The 21748-nt window shown below is 39.6% G+C and overlaps 1 protein-coding gene across 2 annotated transcripts in view; it reads right to left on the bottom strand.

The window, feature by feature from the left end:
* The window catches only part of LOC150076557 (calcium-transporting ATPase sarcoplasmic/endoplasmic reticulum type-like), a 346227-nt gene that overhangs the window by 40755 nt on the left and 283724 nt on the right, over positions 1–21748 (bottom strand). For both annotated transcript variants that reach the window (XM_090387973.1, XM_090387974.1), the window contains exon 21: positions 20031–20233. In XM_090387973.1, the coding sequence (XP_090244099.1) occupies positions 20031–20233 (203 nt within the window). The remainder of the gene's footprint in view (positions 1–20030; positions 20234–21748) is intronic.

The raw sequence follows: 21748 nt of genomic DNA, 5'->3' as shown, positions 1-21748 counted from the left end.
AAAAAAATTACACAACAATTCCCTCTAAATGTTTGTCCAGTTCCTACTTAAATTTATTTAACCTATCAACTTCCACAACAGATGGAAGTTTGTTCCAGCAATTAACCACCCGCTGGCTAAAGGCAGATTTCTGCACATCTATTCTACATCTGTCTTTCCTAAATTCGAATTTATGCCCCCTTAGGTTCATAATCTGAACAAGTGGAAGAATCCCATCAGAATTCAGCGTGCTCAATCCATTCAAGGCCTTATATCAGATCAATCAGATCTGATATAAGGCCTTGAATTTACCTCGATCAGATCACCTCGCAGGTGCCTAGTCTCCAGCCGCTGCAATTTGCAGAACTTAAGCCTCTCTTGGTAAGAGGATCCCTTCATTCCCCTCACCAATCTTGTTGCCCTTCTCTGTACACACTCAAGCAAATCTACATCCTTCCTAAAATGAGGTCTCCTGACCTGTACACAGTACTCAAGGCGTGGCCTAACCATTGCCTTATACAGAGGGACAATCACCTCCTTTTGAAGTTAAAAAAACAATTCCTTCTCTGATATCAAAAAACAGGCTCAAAGGTAAATAACATTATTATAGATTAAAAAGCTTATTTATGTAAAATATGAGATTAAATCTTACTACAATATACAGGAATTTTGCCAGGAGGGAAAAGGAGATGATTTTTCCATTGTATAAGGTGATGGTCAGATTTCAGCAAAGCATCTGACTCAGTCCCACATGAGTGGTTACTGTATAAGCTGGAATCACAGGATAGATAGCAGGATGGCTTCAGGAAAGGAGGCAGAGAGTTGTGATAAATGGTTATTCCTCAGATTGGGTTGATGTAAGAAGTGAGGTTCCCCTAGGATCAGTATTAGGACCATTATTGTTTTTGATTTTCATAAATGACATCGATGAAGGGATAGAGGGCGTGATGTTTAAATTTGCAGACAATGTAAAGATTTGTAGAGTAGTTAATGATCACCACAAAGCAGAGCTTCTTCAGAGTGACCTAGATCGATTTCAGGGATGGTCAGAAAAATGGCAGCTAGCTTTAATACAGAAAAGTGTAAGGTATTACACCTGGGGAACAGAAATCCCAAAATAACTTATATACTTGGTGGAGTTAAACTTGGTGGAGTTAAACTGGCAGAGGTGAAAGAGATTCTTGCACTGCTTCTATTAGAATGAGCAGAAGCCTGAAAAACAAGATGCATGGTATTTCAGAGACTGCTGGGAGCCATTGTGGTACAAGTAAACACATGGGTTGTGTTAGGGTAGCTAAGAATAGAAACAGGTGCAGGTATACTTGCGTGTACACCAATGCTAGGAGTTTAGTAAATAAATTTGATGAATTTGAGGTATTGCTCAAAACATCGAAGGCAGATATTGTTGGGATATCAGAGACGTGGTGTCACACAGATATAAGGGATGCGGAACTGCAATTTGGGGAATACAACGTCTACAGAAAGGATAGACAGGATAGGAAGGGGGGAGGTGTTATGCTATTAGTTAAGAAACACATAAAAACCAAGGAAGTGAAGCCAGTCGACATCGCTGGACAGTGCAGTGTGGAGTCAGTTTGGTGTGACATAAACATTGGGAGATCAAAATTGAGAGTAGGAGTGTGCTATAGGCCTAATGGCTCTGATGAGTATAATAAGGAACTATACAGGGAAATAGAGTGGGCCAGTAAATCAGAGTGTCTTATAATGGGAGATTTTAATTTCCCAGATATTGACTGGAATTTGGGGGCTGGATACTCACACACTAGCAGGGCTTTTGTGGATTTATTGGATGATTGTTTTCTACATCAGCATGTTCGGGAAGCAACTAGAGGGAGTAATACTCTTGATTTGATTATCAGCAGTGATTCTTCATGCATTAAGAATCTGCAGATAAATGAACCACTAGGTGGCAGTGATCACAGTGTGCTGAAGTGGGATTTACTCAAAGAGGTAACTACCATTAGGGGTAAAGGGAAGGGTTATTGCTTCCGTAAAGGCGACTACGATGGACTGAGACAGTATTTAAATTCTATACAGTGGGACCAACTGATGATGTTACCAACAGCAAATTCAAAATGGGAAGCATTCAAAGAACTTATCTTGGAAGCTACTAGGCTTTACATACCAACTAAGAAATATTGTTCAAGGTTTAGGCCAAAATGGATGTCAGATGAACTAATGAGGCATATGGCAGAGAAAAAAAATGCATGGGATACATACAAATTAACACATGACACAGAAGCCTATGATAGATACAAGTTGATATACAATCAAGTTACAAAGGAGGTTAGGCAGGCGAAGGCAGATTACGAGAAATCCTTGGCAAGGGATGCAAAGAAAAACAGCAAAGAGTTCCTTACTTATGTAAACTCTAGAAGGAAAGGGATGAATCAGATTGGTCCACTTGATATTGATGGGTCAAGTGTTGATGATCCTGCTCAGGTAGCTAACAAACTAAATGAATATTTTGCATCGCCATTCACACATGAGGAGTTATTCAGCAAGGGGAATGCCAGAGGTGTATTCAACTCTAGCAGTAAGCTACAGAATCTTGAAATAACTGGGAGTAAAGTGGAGGAGAAACTGTTGAAGATAAACACAAGAAAGGCACCCGGGGTGGATGGGATCTATCCAGTTATATTAAAGGAGGCAGCAAAGGAAGTAAGCAAACCCTTAGCCATAATTATGAGAGCTTCCTTGGACTCAGGGGAGGTACCCATAGACTGGAAATGTGCAAATGTGACCCCAATTCACAAAGGAGGATCAAAGGCTGACACAAGTAATTATAGACCTGTGAGTTTAACTTCTGTTCCAGGAAAATTAATGGAGGCACTGGTTAAAGAAGCATTGCAGGATCATTTAGACAAGACTTCAGTTATAGCTCAGACACAGCATGGTTTTGTCAAGGGGAAGTCTTGCCTGACCAACTTGATTGGATACTATGATGCAGTCACAAAAGAACTGGATGCAGGGAATAACTTTGATATTATATACTTGGATCTTAGAAAGGCTTTTGATACTGTTGCACATGGAAGACTGCTACACAAATTGAAGCAGTGTGACATTGGAGGCAAATTGCTGCTATGGATAAAGGGGTGGTTGAGGGGGAGAAGACAGAGAGTGGTAATCAATGGACACTGCTCATCGTGGACTGATGTTATTAGTGGAGTCCCTCAGGGCTCAGTGTTGGGTCCATTATTGTTTTCTGTATTTATAAATGATATTGATGATGGTATATCGGGATTAATGTCCAAGTTTGCAGACGATACAAAGGTTGGCAGGGTTGTCAAGGACACTACTGACACTATGCTGCTGCAACAGGATCTGGAAAGGTTGAGCAGATGGGCTGAGAGGTGGCAAATGAAGTTTAACATTGACAAATGTAAATTACTACACATGGGAAACAGCAACCCCAGAGCAACGTATCAACTCTGTGGTACAACACTGACAGTGGTAGAGAATGAAAGGGACTTGGGGGTGGTTGTGCAGGCAGATATGAAGTTCTCTGAGCAGTGCAGACGGGCTGCAAGAGTAGCTCATGGAGTATTGTCAATGATATACAGGAATTTTTCCAGCAGGAATAAGGAGGTGATTATTCCATTGTATAAGGCGATGGTCAGGCCACACCTAGAGTACTGTATACAGGTCTGGAGGCCTCATTTCAAGAAGGATGTAGAGCTGCTGGAACGAGTACAGAGAAGGGCAACAAGATTAGTGACTGGAACAAAGGGGTGCTCTTACGAAGAAAGGCTTAAGTTTTGCAAATTACAGTGTCTGGAGACTAGGCACCAGCGAGGTGATCTGATAGAGGTGTATAAAGCCTTGAATGGTTTAAGCATGCTCAATGCTGATGGGATTCTTCCTCTAGCTCAGAATAATCACCTGAGAGGGCATAAATTCAAATTAAGGAAAGACAGATGTAGGATAGACGTGCGGAAATTTGCCTTTAGCCAGCGGGTGGTTGGTTGGTGGAACAGACTTCCATCCCTTGTGGTGGAGGTTGATAGCCTAAATAAGTTTAAGGCTCAGCTGGACAGGTATTTTGAACGAACAGAGGGGTGAAGTGGAAGTGGTTTTTTTTTTTTTTTTTTTTTTTTTTGGCTGATGCTGCATAAGCTTGCTTTCTTGCATCAAATGCCTCTACTAATGCTAATGCTAATGCTAAAGCCAGTAGTGGAGGAAAGGGACTCGAGTGTTATGATATGGTCAGACATGAAGTTTTCCAAGAATTGTAGACAGGTTGCAAGGAAAGCCCATGGTGTTCTATCGATGATTTATCGAACATTTGCTAGTAGAGGACATCATAATTCCATTATATAAGGCTATTGTTAGACCACACTTGGAATACTGTGTTCAAGTATGGAGACCACACCTAAAGAAAGACTTTGAGCTTCTTGAAAGGGTCCAAAGATGGGTAACTCACCTGGTGAGATCGGCAAAAGGGTGTTCATATGAGGAAAGACTTCAAATATCTGGGTTGCACTGCTTGGAAACTAGGAATCTTGGAGAAGACTTGAATAAGGTGTTTAAGGTTCTGAGGGGCAAAAATAAAATGAATGAGGACGAAATTTTCAAAATTATAAATGATTCTAGAACTAGGGGCCATAAATTCAAGTTACTGGTGGGGGAGAGATTGGATTGCAGGAAGTTTTATTTCGGCCAGCAGTTATAAATTACTGGAAGGAGTTACCTGTATGGGTGATAGAAAACGAATAGGTTGTCTATTTCCTTTTCTTTAATTAATTATTTTTTTTTTTAAATTTTCTTCTTATTTTTTTAGCTGGTGCAGCATAAGCCATAGGCTTCCTTACACCATGTGACCATTGCTAATACCAATACTAACATCCTGAGTACTGCTTCAGGAAGAATGTGCATCTGCAGGAATGAGTGGAGAGAAGAGTAATGAGATCAGTGAGGGCACGCTTACCAAGAAAGACTTCAGTTCTGCAAACTGCACAGTCTGGAACCAGTCACCTGCAAGGAGATCTGAGTGAAGTATTTAAGGCTTTGAATGGATTGAGTAAGTTAAATTCTGATGGCATTCTTACTCTTGCTGAGAAACACACAAGGGGGAATAAATTTAAACTGAGGAAATATGGTTGCAGCACAAATATGTGTAAATTTGCTTCCAGCCAGCAGGTAGTTGATTGTTGGAACAAACTTATATTTGGTGTTGTGGAAATGGGTAGTTTGAATAAATTTAAAGAAAACTTGCCAAATTCTTAGGAGGGGATGGTACAGGTGATGTGGGAAGTGAAGGGCTCCACCACCAATAGTAATACTAATACATTATAAAATATAGTAATTTTGTTGAACCAGAACAAAGTAATGTAGCAAAGAATCTGAAATGCATAATATAATGTAATAATATAATACATTACTTTGTTCTGGTTCAACAAAATTACTATATTTTATAATGTATTAGTATTACTATTGGTGGTGGAAAATGATGGAAGGTAGCTTAAGCAGCAGCCAAAAAAAAAAAAATAAATAAATAAAATAAAACCCAAGTAAAAAATATAATCTTGCAACCAATTTGGGTTCAATCTAAGTAAGAGAAAAAAATGCTCCTTTCTGAACAAAAGAAAAGTCATAATAACAGTTCATGACTAATTAACCTTGTGTGTTTATTATTTATATTGATAACAGAAAAAATATATACAGCCACTCCCCAATTAACGTAAGGGCTGTGTTCCGGGGAACTCTACATAAGTTGGATTTTACGTGTCAGAACTTCCCCCATGCTTGTGCAGCACTCGCAACTGTGCTCACTGAATTGATTGAATTAAAAAAGAAATGTTCAACGAACATGTGAATAAAATTATTTATTGTATTTATTCAACTTTTTATCTCATGCGCAGGAAAAATTAGAAAAGCATGCAATTTAAAAAATTTCAAAATTATAAAATTACAAAAAAAGAGAGGAGATAGGCATAACATCAGTAAGTTTTATCTCTCGAGCATTGTTACCAGAATCGGCGTCTTCAGCTGATAAGTACGCTGCCACTAAGATTTTGAAGGGGTCGGAGGCTCAACCTTACAAAAGAACATATTAACGGATGACTGGATGTTGGCTTTTTTCTTTTCATTGTAGATTTCTTTGTAGCAAGCAAGCACCCCTCTAACTTTTAAGAATCATACACTGTCAGGATCCATCTTCTCAAACCTCGCCATGCTGATGCAATTACATGAAATGCCGTTGCCATCTCTCTGGTGATGAAGTGTCTCGGCTCTTCATTTGGTTCATCTTGAGCTTCATCAGAATTTTCTTCATTCACTATCGCTGTCTGAAAGTCAATAAGTTCTTCAGTAGATAATTTTTCTTCTCTTCTTCCTCTATTAACTCCTCCACATCTTCGGCAACAACCTCCTAACTGAAGTAGCTCTGCAACTATTACAATCTTATCTGTAAACTCTTCATATGATTTGTCTTTTTCAAACCCTTTGAAGCCTTTTACTTGCCGTGGACATATTTTCTTTCACGTGTCATTTAAACAACTTTTAGTAATTTCTGCACAGGCCTTATTAATGTTTAAAATGGCATGGTAAATGTTATAAGATTTCCAAATGTCTCTTAACGTAAAATTTTTCTCACCATCTACTGAAGACAATGCTTCAGCAAATGTTGTGTGTAAATAGTATGCTTTTAAATTCGAAATAGCACCATGATCCATAGCCTGGATAAGCGAAGTCGTGTTTGGTGGTAGAAATATGACTCTCATGTTTGAATTGAAATCATCTAGGTGCGTAGGATGTCCAGGAGCATTATCTAATAGAAGCAAAATCTAGAAAGGAACGTCATTGTCTTTACAATATTTTTCAACCTCAGGAATAAAGCAGCATTTAAACCAATCCTCAAAGAGAGATACTGTTATTCATACTCTCTGGTTCGATCAGAAATGCATGGGTAGGATGGCTTTATTGATGCCCTTAAATACACGAGGATTTCCAGATTGGTACACAAGCAGTGGTATTATCTGTAATCTCCCATTGCATTAGCCCCAAACAAGAGCGTGGCCCTATCTTTTGAAGCCTTGAAACCAGGCATTGTCTTTTCCTCTTTGGAAATGTATGTTTGATCCGGCATTTTTTTCCAATACAGAGCAGTCTCGTCAACGTTAAAAATTTGCTGCATTCAATAGCCGACTTTATCAATAATTTTTTCCAACACATCACAAAATTTCTCTGCAGCTGCAGAATCGGCACTGCATACTTTAACTTTGTGGAAACCAGCAGCAAGCTTGAACCTATTAAACCACCCATTGCTTGCCATGAACTTGGGTTAGGGTTCGGTGTACTTATCCTAAATATCTTCATAAATACTTCTTGTTTTTACTTGAATGGCCATTGGACTCAGGGGCACTTGCTTCTGAATCTGATTTTCCATCTTTATTATTAATACCTGTTCCATCTTCGATATAGCACCTGAACATTGTTTTGTGATTACTGTTGATCTTAAGTGCATTGATCCTTTGACATGTTCTTTTATATGTGCACTGTCCTTTAAAATTGTATTCACTGTTGAAGCAGTGAGACCTAACTTCCCTGCAATAGATGACAAACTTTGTCCTGCTTCATACTTCTTAATCATTTTCATCTTCATTTCTAAATCGATTTTGTTTCATTTCCTGGCACTGCCAGCACTTGCACTTTCCGTTGGTCCCTTTCCCCTCATCATTGTAATACGTAAACAGGAATAAAAAGAAGTTTCTGAAAATTTTTTTTTTTTTTTTTTTTTTTTATGATTGAAGATTTCAGTAAACGGAAACACATTTCAACCCACAGAATTACAGTTATCGGGATTATTGCAAATGCAATATCGAGTTTACTACCCATTTATAATTGACTGCGCAAACAGAAGAGCCAAATAAACCAGAAAGTGCAAATTGTTTTTTGGTCATTACCTCCAGAAACGTGCTTTAGAAAAATATCATAAGACATTCAAAATTGATTCTTATAATGGGAACATATGATAACGATGAAAGGGTAGTGCGATTTCCATTATAAATATGACCTTTTAGAGGGATAAATATTAGAGGGATTTTAGAGAGATAGAAGGAAGGGGATGAATCAGATTGATCCACTTGATGTCAATGGTTCAACTGTTGATGATCCTGCTCAGGTAACTAACAAACTAAATGAGTATTTTGCAACTACATTTACACATGAGGAGTTATTCGGGAAAGGGAATGCCAGAGGTGAATTAAACTCTGGCAGTGAGCTAGATGGTTTTTTAATAACTGAGAGCAAAGTGGAGGAGAAATTGTTGAAGATAAACATAAGAAAGGCACTTGGGGTGGATTGGATCTATCCAGTTATTTTAAAGGAAGCAAGCAAACCCTTAGCCATAATTATGAGAGCTGCCTTGGACTCAGGGGAGGTACCCATGGACTGGAGATGTGCAAATGTGACCCCAATTCACAAAGGAGGATCAAAGGGCGGCACAAGTAATTACAGACCTGTTAGTTTAACTTCTGTTTCAGAAAAATTAACGGAGGCACTGGTTAAAGAGGCACTGCAGGGTTATCTAGACAAGACTTCAGTTACAGCTCGGACACACCATGGGTTTGTTAAGGGGAAGTCTTGTCTCACCAATTTGACTGGATAGTATGATGTGGTCACATAGGAACTGGATGCAAAGAATAATTTTGATATTAGAAAGGCTTATGATACTATTGCACATGGAAGATTGCTGCACAATTGGAGCAGTTTGGCATTGGAGGAAAATTGCTGCTATGGATAAAGGGATGGTTGAGTGGGAGAAATCAGAGAGTGGTAATCAATGGACACTGCTCTTCATGGACTAATGTTATTAGTGGAGTCCCTCAGGGTTTAGTGTTTAATCTATTGTTGTTTTCTGTATTTATTAATGATATTGGTGATGGTATATCATCTTTATTAATGTCCAAGTTTGCAGATAATTTGAAGGTCGGCAGGGTTGTTAATGACACTAATGACAGTATGCTGCTGCAACAGGATCTAAGAAAGTTGAGCAGATGGGCTGCGAGGTGGCAACTGAAGTTTATCCTTGACAAATGTAAAGTACTGCATATGGGTAGAAGTAACTCCAGAGTAACGTATCAACTCTGTGGTACAACACTGACAGTGGCAGAGAATGAAAAGGACCTGGGGGTAATTGTGCAGGCAGATATGAAGTTTTCGGAGCAGTGCAGACGGTCTACAAGTGTAGTTCATGGTGTCTTGTCAATGATATACAGGAATTTTTCTAGTAGGGATAAGGAGGTGATTATTCTCTTGTATAAGGCAATGGTCAGGCCGCACCTTGAGTACTATATACAGATCTGGAGGCCTCATTTTAAGAAGGATGTAGAGCTGTTGGAACAAGTACAGAGAATAGCAAGAAGATTAGTGAATGGAACAAAGGGTTGCTCTTACGAAGAAAGACTTAAGTTTTGCAAATTACAGTGTCTGGAGACTAGGCACCTGCGAGGTGATCTGACTGAGGTGTATAAAGCCTTGAATGGTTTGAACATGCTCATTGCTGATGGGATTCTTCCTCTTACTCCGAATAATCGCCTGAGAGGGCATAAATTCAAATTGAGGAAAGATCCTTGAAGGATAGATGTGCGGAAGTTTGCCTTTAGCCAGTGGGTGGTTGATTGCTGGAACAAACTTCCATCTGTTATTTTAGAAGTTGATAGCTTAAACAGATTCAAGGCAGAACTAGACAAACATTTGGAGCGATTGGATGTGTGAAATGAGAAGGGGTTTTTTTTTTTTTTTTTTTGGCTGATGCTATATAAGCTTGCTTTCTTGCATCATGTGCCTTTGCTAATGAAACTGTGAACCAAGTATACAGCTTTTACTGCACACTATCTAGACAGTGAAATTGATGCTAAGAAAAATCCTAGCCATAATGGAATAGCCCATCATTCAATCAGTGTCTTAATATTACTCATTTGTTCATTTCATGTGCTTTTCCATTTACAATGCTCATTTATTGACCATTTATTATCAACACAAATATGCATCCAAATATGAATGGATGCATATTTGTGTTGAGGCACAAAAATTGTAGTTCACTTTGATGCAAGTTTGTGTTCAGGTAGCAAACATGTTAAATGCATTCATTCATTCACACAGTCAACCATAGAAATGCAAAGTCTTAAAAGACCTTCTTCAGAAATACTCGTAACTGAATATTTTCAGATAATAGGAGGGAGCACAGTTGGGAATCTGTGAAATAAGATTCTTTTTACACCTTTAACCTGCATTTAGTTAATCATCCTTACTTGGATTTTTGTCATTAGGAAGAATACATTCTTATTGTCTTGTCCAAATGACTATTGATTAAAGGAACAGGAAGACACATGCCGGGTGGTTTTAAATTAAGTTTCCCTATTCAGGAGATCCTAGTGTCAAAACGGTTAGAGGTAGCACTGAAAATCAGTAGGTATGTCATTTAGGGTATGGGGAAGGGATTTGTAACAGAAAAATAATTAGTTCAAATTTCTGCCACCAGGGGGAAAATTGGCACTGTAAACATGAGATGGAATACTTAACTTAGGACTAGATTTTAATATCAGAACTTAGAAATCTACAGATATTGTTCTATGTGCTTTCTTCACTTGAGATGACATTCTGAAAAACGAATGTCAGAGCCTGACATTTGTTTCAAAACAAATGGAGGACTGTAGGTGACACAGTTTTGTGTAGCATCACATTGGGAATGTTGGCTACATGCTGTTTAATGCTTGCTTTCAAATCAACAAGCATCTGTATGCCACCACGATAAACTCTGTCTTTCAGGTATCCCCATAGCCAGAAATCACAGGGATTGAAATCTGCTGATCGGGCTAGCCAGAACTGCAAAAAGTCTCTAGAAATGATGCCATCATTTCCTAAGTTGAACAGAGCAGTTCCTTCACTTGTCGACCAATGTGGGGAGGAGCACCATCTTGCATGAACACTACTGTTTCCAAGCATTGCCTTTCTTGCAAAGCAGGAATAATGTGATCTCTTAGAACAGCGCAGTAAAATGCACTAGTTATCGTACACCTTACGGGCCATGAGGTGTAGACTCCTCAAAGGAAAATGGTTCAATTATAAACTCTGTTGTGAATCTACACCATATTGTAACGTATGGACTTTGTAGTGGTCTTCCATGCACAGCAGATGGACGAGAATATTCGGCAGTTGCATTTATAGCTCCTTGAAGAGTGAAATGTGCCTCATCAGACCACAAGATCATTAGAGCCCATGTATTGTCAAGTTCCGTATGAGCCAGAAATTGTAAAATCAAGTCTATTCATTGTTGCTGATCACAAGACTTCAGTTCTTGCACTACGTAAATCTTGTACGGGAACCAGCGTAAAATTATTTGAAGCACTTTACGTACAGTAGACCAAGGAAGGTTCAAGTCTCTTGACACACCTCTGTCAGGCACTACTGGCTGGTAGTGTTTTGCATTGTGACCATTGCAACCGCCACTTCATCCACAACCTCTGTTCTGATACGTGGTCATCTGGTTCCCTGCCTGGAATTACACCTAACTCTCCGGTCGCTTCAAATTTCTTTATTAGTTTTCGAAGCCCCACTGACAAGGTCAAAGGTCCTTTACGCAAACCTTTAAGTTTCCGATATTCACATAATGCTGCATTAGCATTACTATTATTCTGGTAAACAATTTCACTAAAAGAGCCATAATGGTTATTGTTACTAAGAATAACCATAATGGTTATTCTTAGTAACACCACTAATTCTTGGTGGTGTTACTAAGAATAATTTCAATTAGTGCTATTTTTTAATTCTCCATTAATTTTAGTCTGAAATCCGGCAACACTACACAAAAGATCAGCATAGTATTATCTGTTCATATTTAAATATTGTACTACTGCATGTCAGTAGAGAATGTTTAAGTGACTTTAAAAAAATCCATCTTTTTCTTTTTTTTTTTATGAAGACAATTTATCAGTTTGGTTCTTTGGTGTTTTTGTGATGACACAACAGCAAGATTAAAATCACTGAACAACCAGAAGATAAAATATCGACGAAATTAGCATTAGAATTAGTAGAGGCATATGATGCAAGAAAGCAAGCTTATGTAGCATCCGCCAAAAAAAAAAAAAAAAAACCGCTCCCATCTCACCCCTCCGTTCGTTCCAAATACCTGTCCATCTCAGCCTTAAATTTATTTAGGCTATCAACTTCCATAACAAAAGATGGAAGTCTGTTCCACCAACCAACTACCTGCTGGCTAAAGGCAAACTTCTACACATCTATCCTACAACTGTCTTGCCTCAATTTAAATTTATGCCCTCTCAGGTGATTATTCTGAGCAAGAGGAAGAATCCCATCAGCACTGAGCATGCTCAAACAAATGCAAGGACTGTTAAGTTTAGGACTCTATTTGTAATAAATAGAATCTAAACCCTAAACAGGTGAAGTGTTTTCATTTCAGGTAATTTGATCAAGGTAACCTGCGCAGTATGCCACTTATACATTATATTAAAAATCATCATCACTACCTTTTTCCAGTACTTTTTATTGTCTGTATTTATTTTATTTTTTGGACTGAGAACTGGAATCTTTCCACTCGAAACTTTGTTGCTTGAAACTGAAATTGTCATAAAAAAATCCACAATTTGTCAAAGGTAATGATGTAGAGAAATGTATTACCAAGTTCTTCGAAACTGCCTTTGTTCTTGACACGGTAACTCAGTACATTAACTGGGTACACTGACTGTACTTACAAAACATTGTAACCCAATGGCTATACATTTGTTTCATTCCTAGACCAGTCTGCAAGGATTGTCCACTGTAACTGGTATCCACTATCCACTGTAACTGGTATCCACTATCTACTGTAACTGGTATCCACTATCTACTATCCACTGTAACTGGTACCACTATCTACTATCCACTGTAACTGGTATTACACTATCCACTGTAATTGGTAACACATTAAAAAAAAAAAAAAAGTCATGGATGATTGTGTGATGATTTTTACAAACAGCAGCAACTGTGTTTTTGGAAGGTTGAAGATCACCCTGCTTGATCTTACCGATATCGGTGGATAGGGCTCTTCAGTTGTAAGGCTGTGTGTCTTTGTTGCTCCGGTTAATCAGTTAAATTAACAGAATTATGCTTAGGTTTATATGATGATTTTGATGTTGGTGTATTCCTAATTTGATGCTGAACAAGAGGATATCCAAGAGGATATCCAGCAAATGTGTGGCGACCTGGACATCCAGGTATTTATTATTTATAGTTTTCCACACTGCAAAATTTGCTGTTTTGCTACTCGCGGCTGACCAGAGATATCTACCGCTTCCGGCTACAGGTCAAGGTCAGGCAAATGCGCTGAGTTTGTACTTGCGGTCAGGTGACCATGGCGACACGCGTCATTTACTGCCTCCTAGCAATTATCCACGCCTCGTACAAGTGAATTTCTACATCCAACAGTAACAAGTCTAGCCAATTAAAATAAGCTGTAATTTTTAACTTATTTTGTATCTGATCGGTAAACTTATCACTTGGAATACGATACGTAGTTAAGGCAACTACTAAACACAATTGTAAACTCTTTTCAGTCCACTCATAATCCTTTTATCTGCACCTAAAATCTGAAAATGCCTTTAAAGCAAGATCACCAAAATAATGAAAGCTGTGTAATTTGTGGAATTGTTCCGGACGTAGCTATAAAATGTACTTCCTGTCTCAAGACATACGGAAGCGAATGTCTCGCGTTGGACCTAAAGAGGCTCGGGAAGCAGCGACGGAAAGTTTGGCAGTGTTCCCCTGTAAAGGAGAAAATTATATGCATTCACGAGGAACAACTGGTGAAACTTTTAACGACGTTAACCAAATTTCGGATTCACCTGAGCACAGGACCCAACCCGAACCTGAGGTAGACACGGAAAAACTGAGATCGTCAGATGCACATGTGTAATCGACCCCTGACTCATTACTAGCAGAACAAAATGGCCTTTCAGATCTCATCATGCAAAAATCTAGTAGCTCCCAACAGGATAACACCCTATCAACAGAGATCTCCGCAATAGTTAATCAAACATCACTCGAACACAGTCCGCTCCTCACAAATATCGAGACAACTCTACGTATAAAGCTATCCCCAATTCATAATATCCTCGCAGACCTACTGCTTGAAAACAAGCGACTACGAGAACACAATGAATGCATACACAAAACATTGGAGGTGTTGGGGAAAAATTTTGATGATCTGAAGCAATCGGTTTGTGATCTTGCTGTTCAAACTAACCATCATGAGCAGCATCCTCCGGACGAACACTTTCACGCGAAACCGAGAGCTCCTACCCAAACCACCCCATCTTTATTACCACATGACCCCTCTCCATCCCCCATTCTTACAACATGTGAGTCTGAAGTTGTGTGCCCTGAACGTAGCACTAGACCAGTATATGCTGATAGCCGACCGGGCTAGCCGAGTGGGTAAAGTACCTGCCTGGCAACCCAAAGGTCGCGGGTTCGATTCCTGCCTCGGGCTTGGATCAAAGTACTGCAAAAACCTTGGGAGGTGCAATATGGCCACAGAAGCCGATGCGCCAACAACTACCAAATCAAAAAAAAAAAAGTATATGCTGAAATCATAGCAGATGCCAACGGATACTCAGGAAATACTGCGCCTCACAGAAGATCCAAAGAAGTCATCAGGAGCAGAACCTGCCAAATCGCACCTATTCGTGATCACAAAACTCACATATGGGGTCCTCGCGCTCGAAACCGGATAATGCTTTGGCTACTGAAGTACATCGCAATTGTGGCTCCGCCTCAAACAAGGGACTACGATTGTATCTAATGTAAAGACCCATAGAGACACTACAATGTATGCAATGATTGCAAGCCAACGAACAAAAGAACAAACACTGACCCGTAATCCAACTCTTAAGGAACTGAGCCACAATCTTAAAGTTATTGGAACCAATTTGCACTTCAGCAAGATGCAAATTGCAAACACTGGAATGATGAGCAAATGGATCCATAATGTCTTCATTAGTAGGCTCTCCTCTGCTACCACAGCTGATGATGTGGAAAAACTTCTTGCTGCATTCAAAATGAATGGTAGAGTCACCAAGCTATCCACAAAATATCCCACCTACGCCTCCTTTAAGATCGATGTAGCTGATGCAGATTTTGAAGCACTCTTCAATCCTGAAATCTGGCCTGCTGGAGCTCTTGTTATGCCATATCTCGGGCATAAAGGGCTGTTGTTGTTGTTGTTATTTGGTTTTTAGGAGCATTAGAAACTAAGGCCATATTGCTCCGGTGCGGTGGTCATTCCCTGACCTTTCCGCATGCTCCGTATTTGGTAGTGACGGGCTCGAACCCCAGTCTAATCAAGAAGCGTGTGCTACGCACTGCTGCTCCTTCCCACCTGGCTACGGAGGCGCCGGCATAAAGGGCAGTGATATAGAAGTAATGGAAAGGACTCCCACCAATGGTACCCCGATTCATAGCAATCCCATATCTCGTTACCGCAACCAGAACCACAGACACGGAACACCAATATGCCGATCCCTGTGCTCATCAGTCCTAGACACACCCCGCTGAATCGAGTAGTGCCATGTCAGAGACCACCCGTCCATATCAAAGTACCTAGAGTACCTGCCTGCACCATATTTTATCAAAATGTGCGTAGTCTTAGGAACAAGCTTGACACTATGGAGCAAATTTTGCTCCCCGGATATTTTGACCTGCTCGCCATCACCGAAACCTGGCTCAATAACGATGAAGAATTCCTAGCAGCAGCTGCCCCAGCTGATTATGGGGTCGTATTCACATCTCGGATTGCACACAAGGGTGGAGGCGTCGCAATATTTTACAAGAAATCCGCTTTCAAGCTATTGAATAATAAATCCAGTAACTCCCCAAACTATGAAGCAATCCTCGTTACGTTAAGATACAACTTCGTGACGTTTGACATCTGTGGGGTGTACATACCTCCAACGCCTTCCCAGTAAATCATCCTTGAAGTTTCCAACTGGATAATCAATCAGCTGCATCCCACAGCTTCTCACTTAGTTTGTGGTGATTTCAATTTTACCTCCTCAGCTATCTAATCTGAAAAAAAGATCTTCTGGCACACTTGAGATGTGCTGATCTACAACTTATTAATGAAGCTCCAACCAGGGGGAATAACCTCTTAGATCTAGTTCTAGCCTCTATCCCTTGCACCCTTGATTACATTGCAGAAACGTCATTTGACTCTGATCATGTCCCAATACATGTGACTGCATATCTGCCAGCCCCCAAATTAGAAGCCAGAAGGATAACAAAAAAGGTTGACACCACTAGTCCCAACTTGCTCAATGCCAACTTGCTCAATCCCATTGGCATTGAGCATGCTCAATGCCAATGGGATTCTTCATCTTGCTCAGAATAATCACCTCAGAGGGCATAAATTCAAATTGAGGAAGGACGGATGTCGGATAGATGTGCGGAAATTTGCCTTTGGCCAGCGGGTGGTTGGTTGGTGGAACCGACTTCCATCACTTGTTGTTGAAGTTGATAGCCTAAACAAATTTAAAGCTCAACTGGACAGGTATTTCGAACGAACGGAGGGGTGAAATGGGAGTGGTGTGTGCTTTTATTTTTTTTTTTTTTTTGGCTGATGCTGAATAAGCTTGCTTTCTTGCATCATATGCCTCTACTAATGCTAATGCTAATGCTAACTTACTTGATGTAGATAAGTGCATCAGAGCCGCCTCTCTCATTCCCTGAGTGACCTTAGAGACTTGTGACCCAGAGCTAGCTGTGAACATTCTCACAAACTGGATCAACACGGTTGCCAAATATGCTGCCTCGAAAAAAAATCACATTCAGTCCATATACAAGACTTTGGTGGAATTCAGAACTCAAAATGAGTTTCCAGCTGAAGCAACAGCTCCATCGCACATGGAAACAGTCGCAAAATGTCAATGATCGCATCGTTTATTCAAGGGCACGGGCTCAATTTAATCGCCTGAAATCTGAGGCAATCAAATTATACGTTACCCGAGATCTGGCTAAAGGAAAAATTACATACAAGAAAGTGAACCTTCATTTTCCTTTGCAACTTGATCCTGAAATGTGGCTCGATTTCGTCACAAGATTTAATCGCAATGCTATGCCAAACTCAGATCTGGCTCTACTAACAGAGCCCACCCAGCAAGAAGTGTTGAACACCATTCAGATCACAAAATCAGATCACAGCTGATCGTTGCCATCAATTCTCTACCTGCCTCGTCAATCACTGGTGATGATGGAGTTCCCCAATTCATGCTCAAATGCCTAAGTCCGTACATTATTCAGCCACTTTTAATTATCTTCAACCAGTTACTCTCGAACCAGATTTTCCCACAGCAATGGGAAAACTATCTCATTAAACCTTTAGCCAAAGTTCAGTTGCCATCGAAACCTAAACACTTCCGACTCCTCCAGCCTGCTGAAGCTCCTGGAGAAGACCTTACTCCCCATCCTCACCAAGCAGATCTTGCCCAGTAATCCAGCCCAAATTCACTATTCCCTTCCAAACAGATCAACGATCACAAATCTGCTAGCCACCACGAATATTATCTTGTCAGCATTTGAGAAAAGGCACGAACTAGCTGTTACTTACTTAGACATCGAGGCTGCATTTGATGCCATCCAAGTAAACCAACTACTCACTCTCCTGGAATGCCACTTTCAGATCACAGGGAACATATTATGTTTTCTCTCCTCTCTTCTGAATAACAGAGTTATAAAGCTTCATACAGGAGATCGCACCCTTACTAGATCCGTCACAGCAGGAGTCCCACAAGGAGGGGTCCTTTCCAGCCTTCTGTTCTCATTTATTATTTTCCCACTGGTTGCACATTCTCAATGTCTACTGAGCTATGCAAATGATATCAAGATACTTACTCCCATCATCCCTGGTCAAGACCTTGATCTGGTAAAAATGGAAATTAACAACACTCTCACTGCAGTCACATCTTACCTCTGCCAGTTCGGGCTCAAGATCAATCCTGCTAAGTCCGAATTCATGGTGTATTCATTGAAGCAAACTCCTTCTTCTCTCCAGCCTTCGGTCGGCAACACCCTCATCCAAATTGTATCCAGCCATCGTAATCTGGGTGTTGTATTCGATTCAACGCCCACATAGACATGCTCCTCACACGTGCGTCAAGACTCCGGTGGATAGCAAAACAGCATCTCGTTCATATCAGAGATAAAAAGACAACCGTGAGGTACATAAGAACAATTATCTTTCCACCTTTACTCTATGCTGCTGAAATTTGGGCGTCGGCGGCACCGTCAATAAAGAAACCACTCTTTGCCACAGAATTCTGGCTGCTAAAGTGGGCCAACAGGAAGCACAACCTTCCAGCTCTGATTCGTACCACGCAGCTTGCCAACTCTCTCGGGATTCCACGGCTTCCCACCTTAGTCGACGACCAACGCCACCTAGCAACAGTCAAGATGATAACAGGCATAATTGCAACACCTTCATTCTGGGATACCTGTGGCTGGAGGATTCCCCCTGCTGCCCTTAGGGCCAATCCCGAGCTCTACTCGCATTCAGCGCGACTCCATCTCTCGGACAGGTTCCTCCCTCAGCAGATGTTCAAGCAAACCCAGGCACTATTCGCTGTTGACCGGACTTACAGGAAAAAAATTATGACTAGTAGGACTAATCAGCAATGACATGTGTACCTTGCATCCGTTCCTGTCTGATTGAGCTGGTGCTCTTATCTCGATGTTAAGCCAGCTCAATCAGACCTAACTCTCGTAAAGAGTTCTCTCCAAGTTTCGGGAGGCTGTAAAAATGTAAACCCCTGGCTTTTTGGCCATGAAGGGAATTAAAGATTCTCTCTCTCTCTCTCTCTCTCTCTCTCACAGATTCCCTTCTTTCAGAAAATGCTTTATGCCAACAGAAATTTGATTTCTGTTTATGACAGATTCAGCCAGTCAAGAAGATATACAGTAATCTCACAGGCATTCTGGAGTTTTCACTTCTAAAAATTTTCTTCCATTTGATCTTTTTCCATTTATGGAAACCCTAACCCTGCAAAGAAATATACCATTTCACTGGTTTTTAGTGTTTTCCTTCTTCTTCTGTTATTGTTTTTCTATATAGGCAGCCTTAATTTTATTATTTTTGGGAAACATTTTCTTAGTCAGTGTTGACAACAATATTTATCATATTTTATGCCAGACCTCTAGAAAAGGGCCATTATAGCTATACTGGCCCTTTTTTTTTAAGGATCATTATAGTTATAAATTATTCTAAATCATGAAATAGTAGCTATGCTGCCAGTACACATTTTTTTTGCTATGATAAATTATTACCATTCATATCCTCTAAAATATCTAGTAGTGTTTACAGTATTATCACTTTTTTTGAATAGTCCAGAAGGGGTAGGACATTAATGAGTATGCATATGTGCTTGCTGAAATTATGAGAATATAATTTTATTTTTTAATAATTTTAAAGATAGTTTGTTGGATCCTTTCACATTTAAAAAAAATAAATAAAAAATAAATAAATAAAATAAATAATAATAATATATATATAAAAGTATCTTTTCTTGGTTGAGCTAATCTCTTCCAATTAGTTGGCTAATATTGTTGATTTTCTCACATTATATGCTCAATGATTTATTTTGTGTTTCTTTGATTAAATGGGTATATAGAATTGTGAAATATACTTTACAATCCATGCATGTCACATTATTCTTCTTCTCGGTCACATGTTTTCATGTGACTAAGAAATATAACTTTTCACAAAACACTCAAAATACGTTAAGGTAGATTTAATGTTGAAAGACATTAATATTTTTACTTAACGTAGGCATGGTCTGACTATTTAGCTGGTAATGCTAGAAATGCATATGAAAAATTAATTACAGATTTTAAAAAAAATAATTGTTTCATTCCTTTTTTTTAATCGCCTTTCATATTTATCAAAGAGTATCTTGCTATAACTCAGTTCCAACCTATCAACAGAGAAAAAAAAAAGTGAACCAAAATGTGAATCTTTTACTTTAAAAAGACAAGGTTACTCTTACCGCCAATGGCCATATATCTAAAGAAGAGCCATCCAGTAATTAGACCCTCATCTGCTTTGCGTGGCGGCCTTTCCATAATATCCAAGTCAGGAGGATTAAAGCCCAGTGCTGTGGCAGGTAGACCATCTGTTACAAGGTTCACCCACAGGAGTTGTACAGGGATCAGTGCTTCAGGTAGACCAAGAGCAGCAGTCAAAAAGATGCTAGTGTGATAAAATTAGATTTATGTTATTAAATATTATTTAGCATATAAATGAAAGTGATTAATAATATAGTAAGCACTGCATTGGCATATTAATAACATAACAAAATATTATCTTTACTTTTTTCATAGTGTTAAAAAATTTTGTACATTAGAATGCCAAAGCAGTGCTTACTGTATTATTAATCATCCATTTATCTGCTGAGAAACAGATAAATGAAAATAATAAAAAAAAAAGGGGGTGAAGGTAAAAAAAGCCAGCATGAGAACGACGAGAAACGTCTGATAACTTACACGGAAAATTAGTTTCCTGATACGGCACTCTAGAGCTGCTCACTCGGTAAACAGACAGTAGATGTTATCGGTCTGGAGCAGTAAAATCAAGAACGATATTTATTGACAAGTAGGCGTGGCAAATGATGTGCTGATTGGTGTGCGAACACAACATACAATAACAGCGGTTTAGTATTACTTTAGTAGCACTAATGGTAACTTGCCCTAACCTTTTTTCACCATTATTTTGTAATGGTGAAAAAAGGTCAGGTTACCTCGACTTGAATCCCATGGGAGCTTGAACCCCTCCCGAAGTGGAGGGGGTAACCTAACCTTTTTTTCTTTAGAATCACAGTCATAAAAAAAAAAAATTTTATGAGAATTTTTATTTTCTTGTTCAATAAATAATATGCCCTGTAGCTTGTCATCTGTCATGCCCACCACGAATCATTTCATCGTTTGCCACACCTACCTGTCAATCAATATATCCTTCTCGATTTCTGCTCCAGACTAATAACACCTACCATCTGTTTACCGAGCAAGCAGTGCTAGAGTCCCGTGTCGGGAAACTAATTTTCCGCGCAGGTTATCCGACGTTTCTCGTCATTCTCGTGCTGGCTTTCTTTACCTTAGCCAAAAAAAGAACAAAATAAAAACAATATTGTTGTTAGCATTAGCATTAGTAGAGGCATATGATGCAAGAAAGCAAGCTTATTCAGCATCAGCCAAAAAAAAAAAAAAGAAAAACACAACCACTACTCCCATTTCACCCCTCCGTTCGTTCGAAATACCTGTCCAGCTGAGCCTTAAATTTGTTTAGGCTATCAACTTCAACAACAAGTGATGGAAGTCTATTCCACAAACCAACTGCCCACTGGCTAAAGGCAAATTTCCACACATCTATCCGACATCCGTCCTTCCTCAATTTGAATTTATGCCCTCTCAGGTGATTATTCTGAGCAAGAGGAAGAATCCCATCGGCATTGAGCATGCTCAAGCCATTCAAAGCCTTATACACCTCTATCAGATCACCTCGCCGATGCCTAGTCTCCAGACTCTGTAATTTGCAAAACTTAAGCCTTTCTTCGTAAGAGCAACCCTTTGTTCCATTCACTAATCTTGTTGCCCTTCTCTGTACTCATTCCAGCATCTCTACATCCTTCTTGAAATGAGGCCTCCAGATCTGTATACAGTACTCAAGGTGTGGCCTGACCAATGCCTTATACAAGGGAATAATCACATC

Source organism: Mastigoproctus giganteus, chromosome 13, assembly GCF_048544385.1.
Source record: "Mastigoproctus giganteus isolate SK-2022 chromosome 13, ASM4854438v1, whole genome shotgun sequence".
Classification (NCBI taxonomy): Eukaryota; Metazoa; Arthropoda; class Arachnida; order Uropygi; family Thelyphonidae; genus Mastigoproctus; species Mastigoproctus giganteus.
Note: the sequence above shows the minus strand (reverse complement) of the source record. Positions and strands in the feature narration are given on the sequence as shown.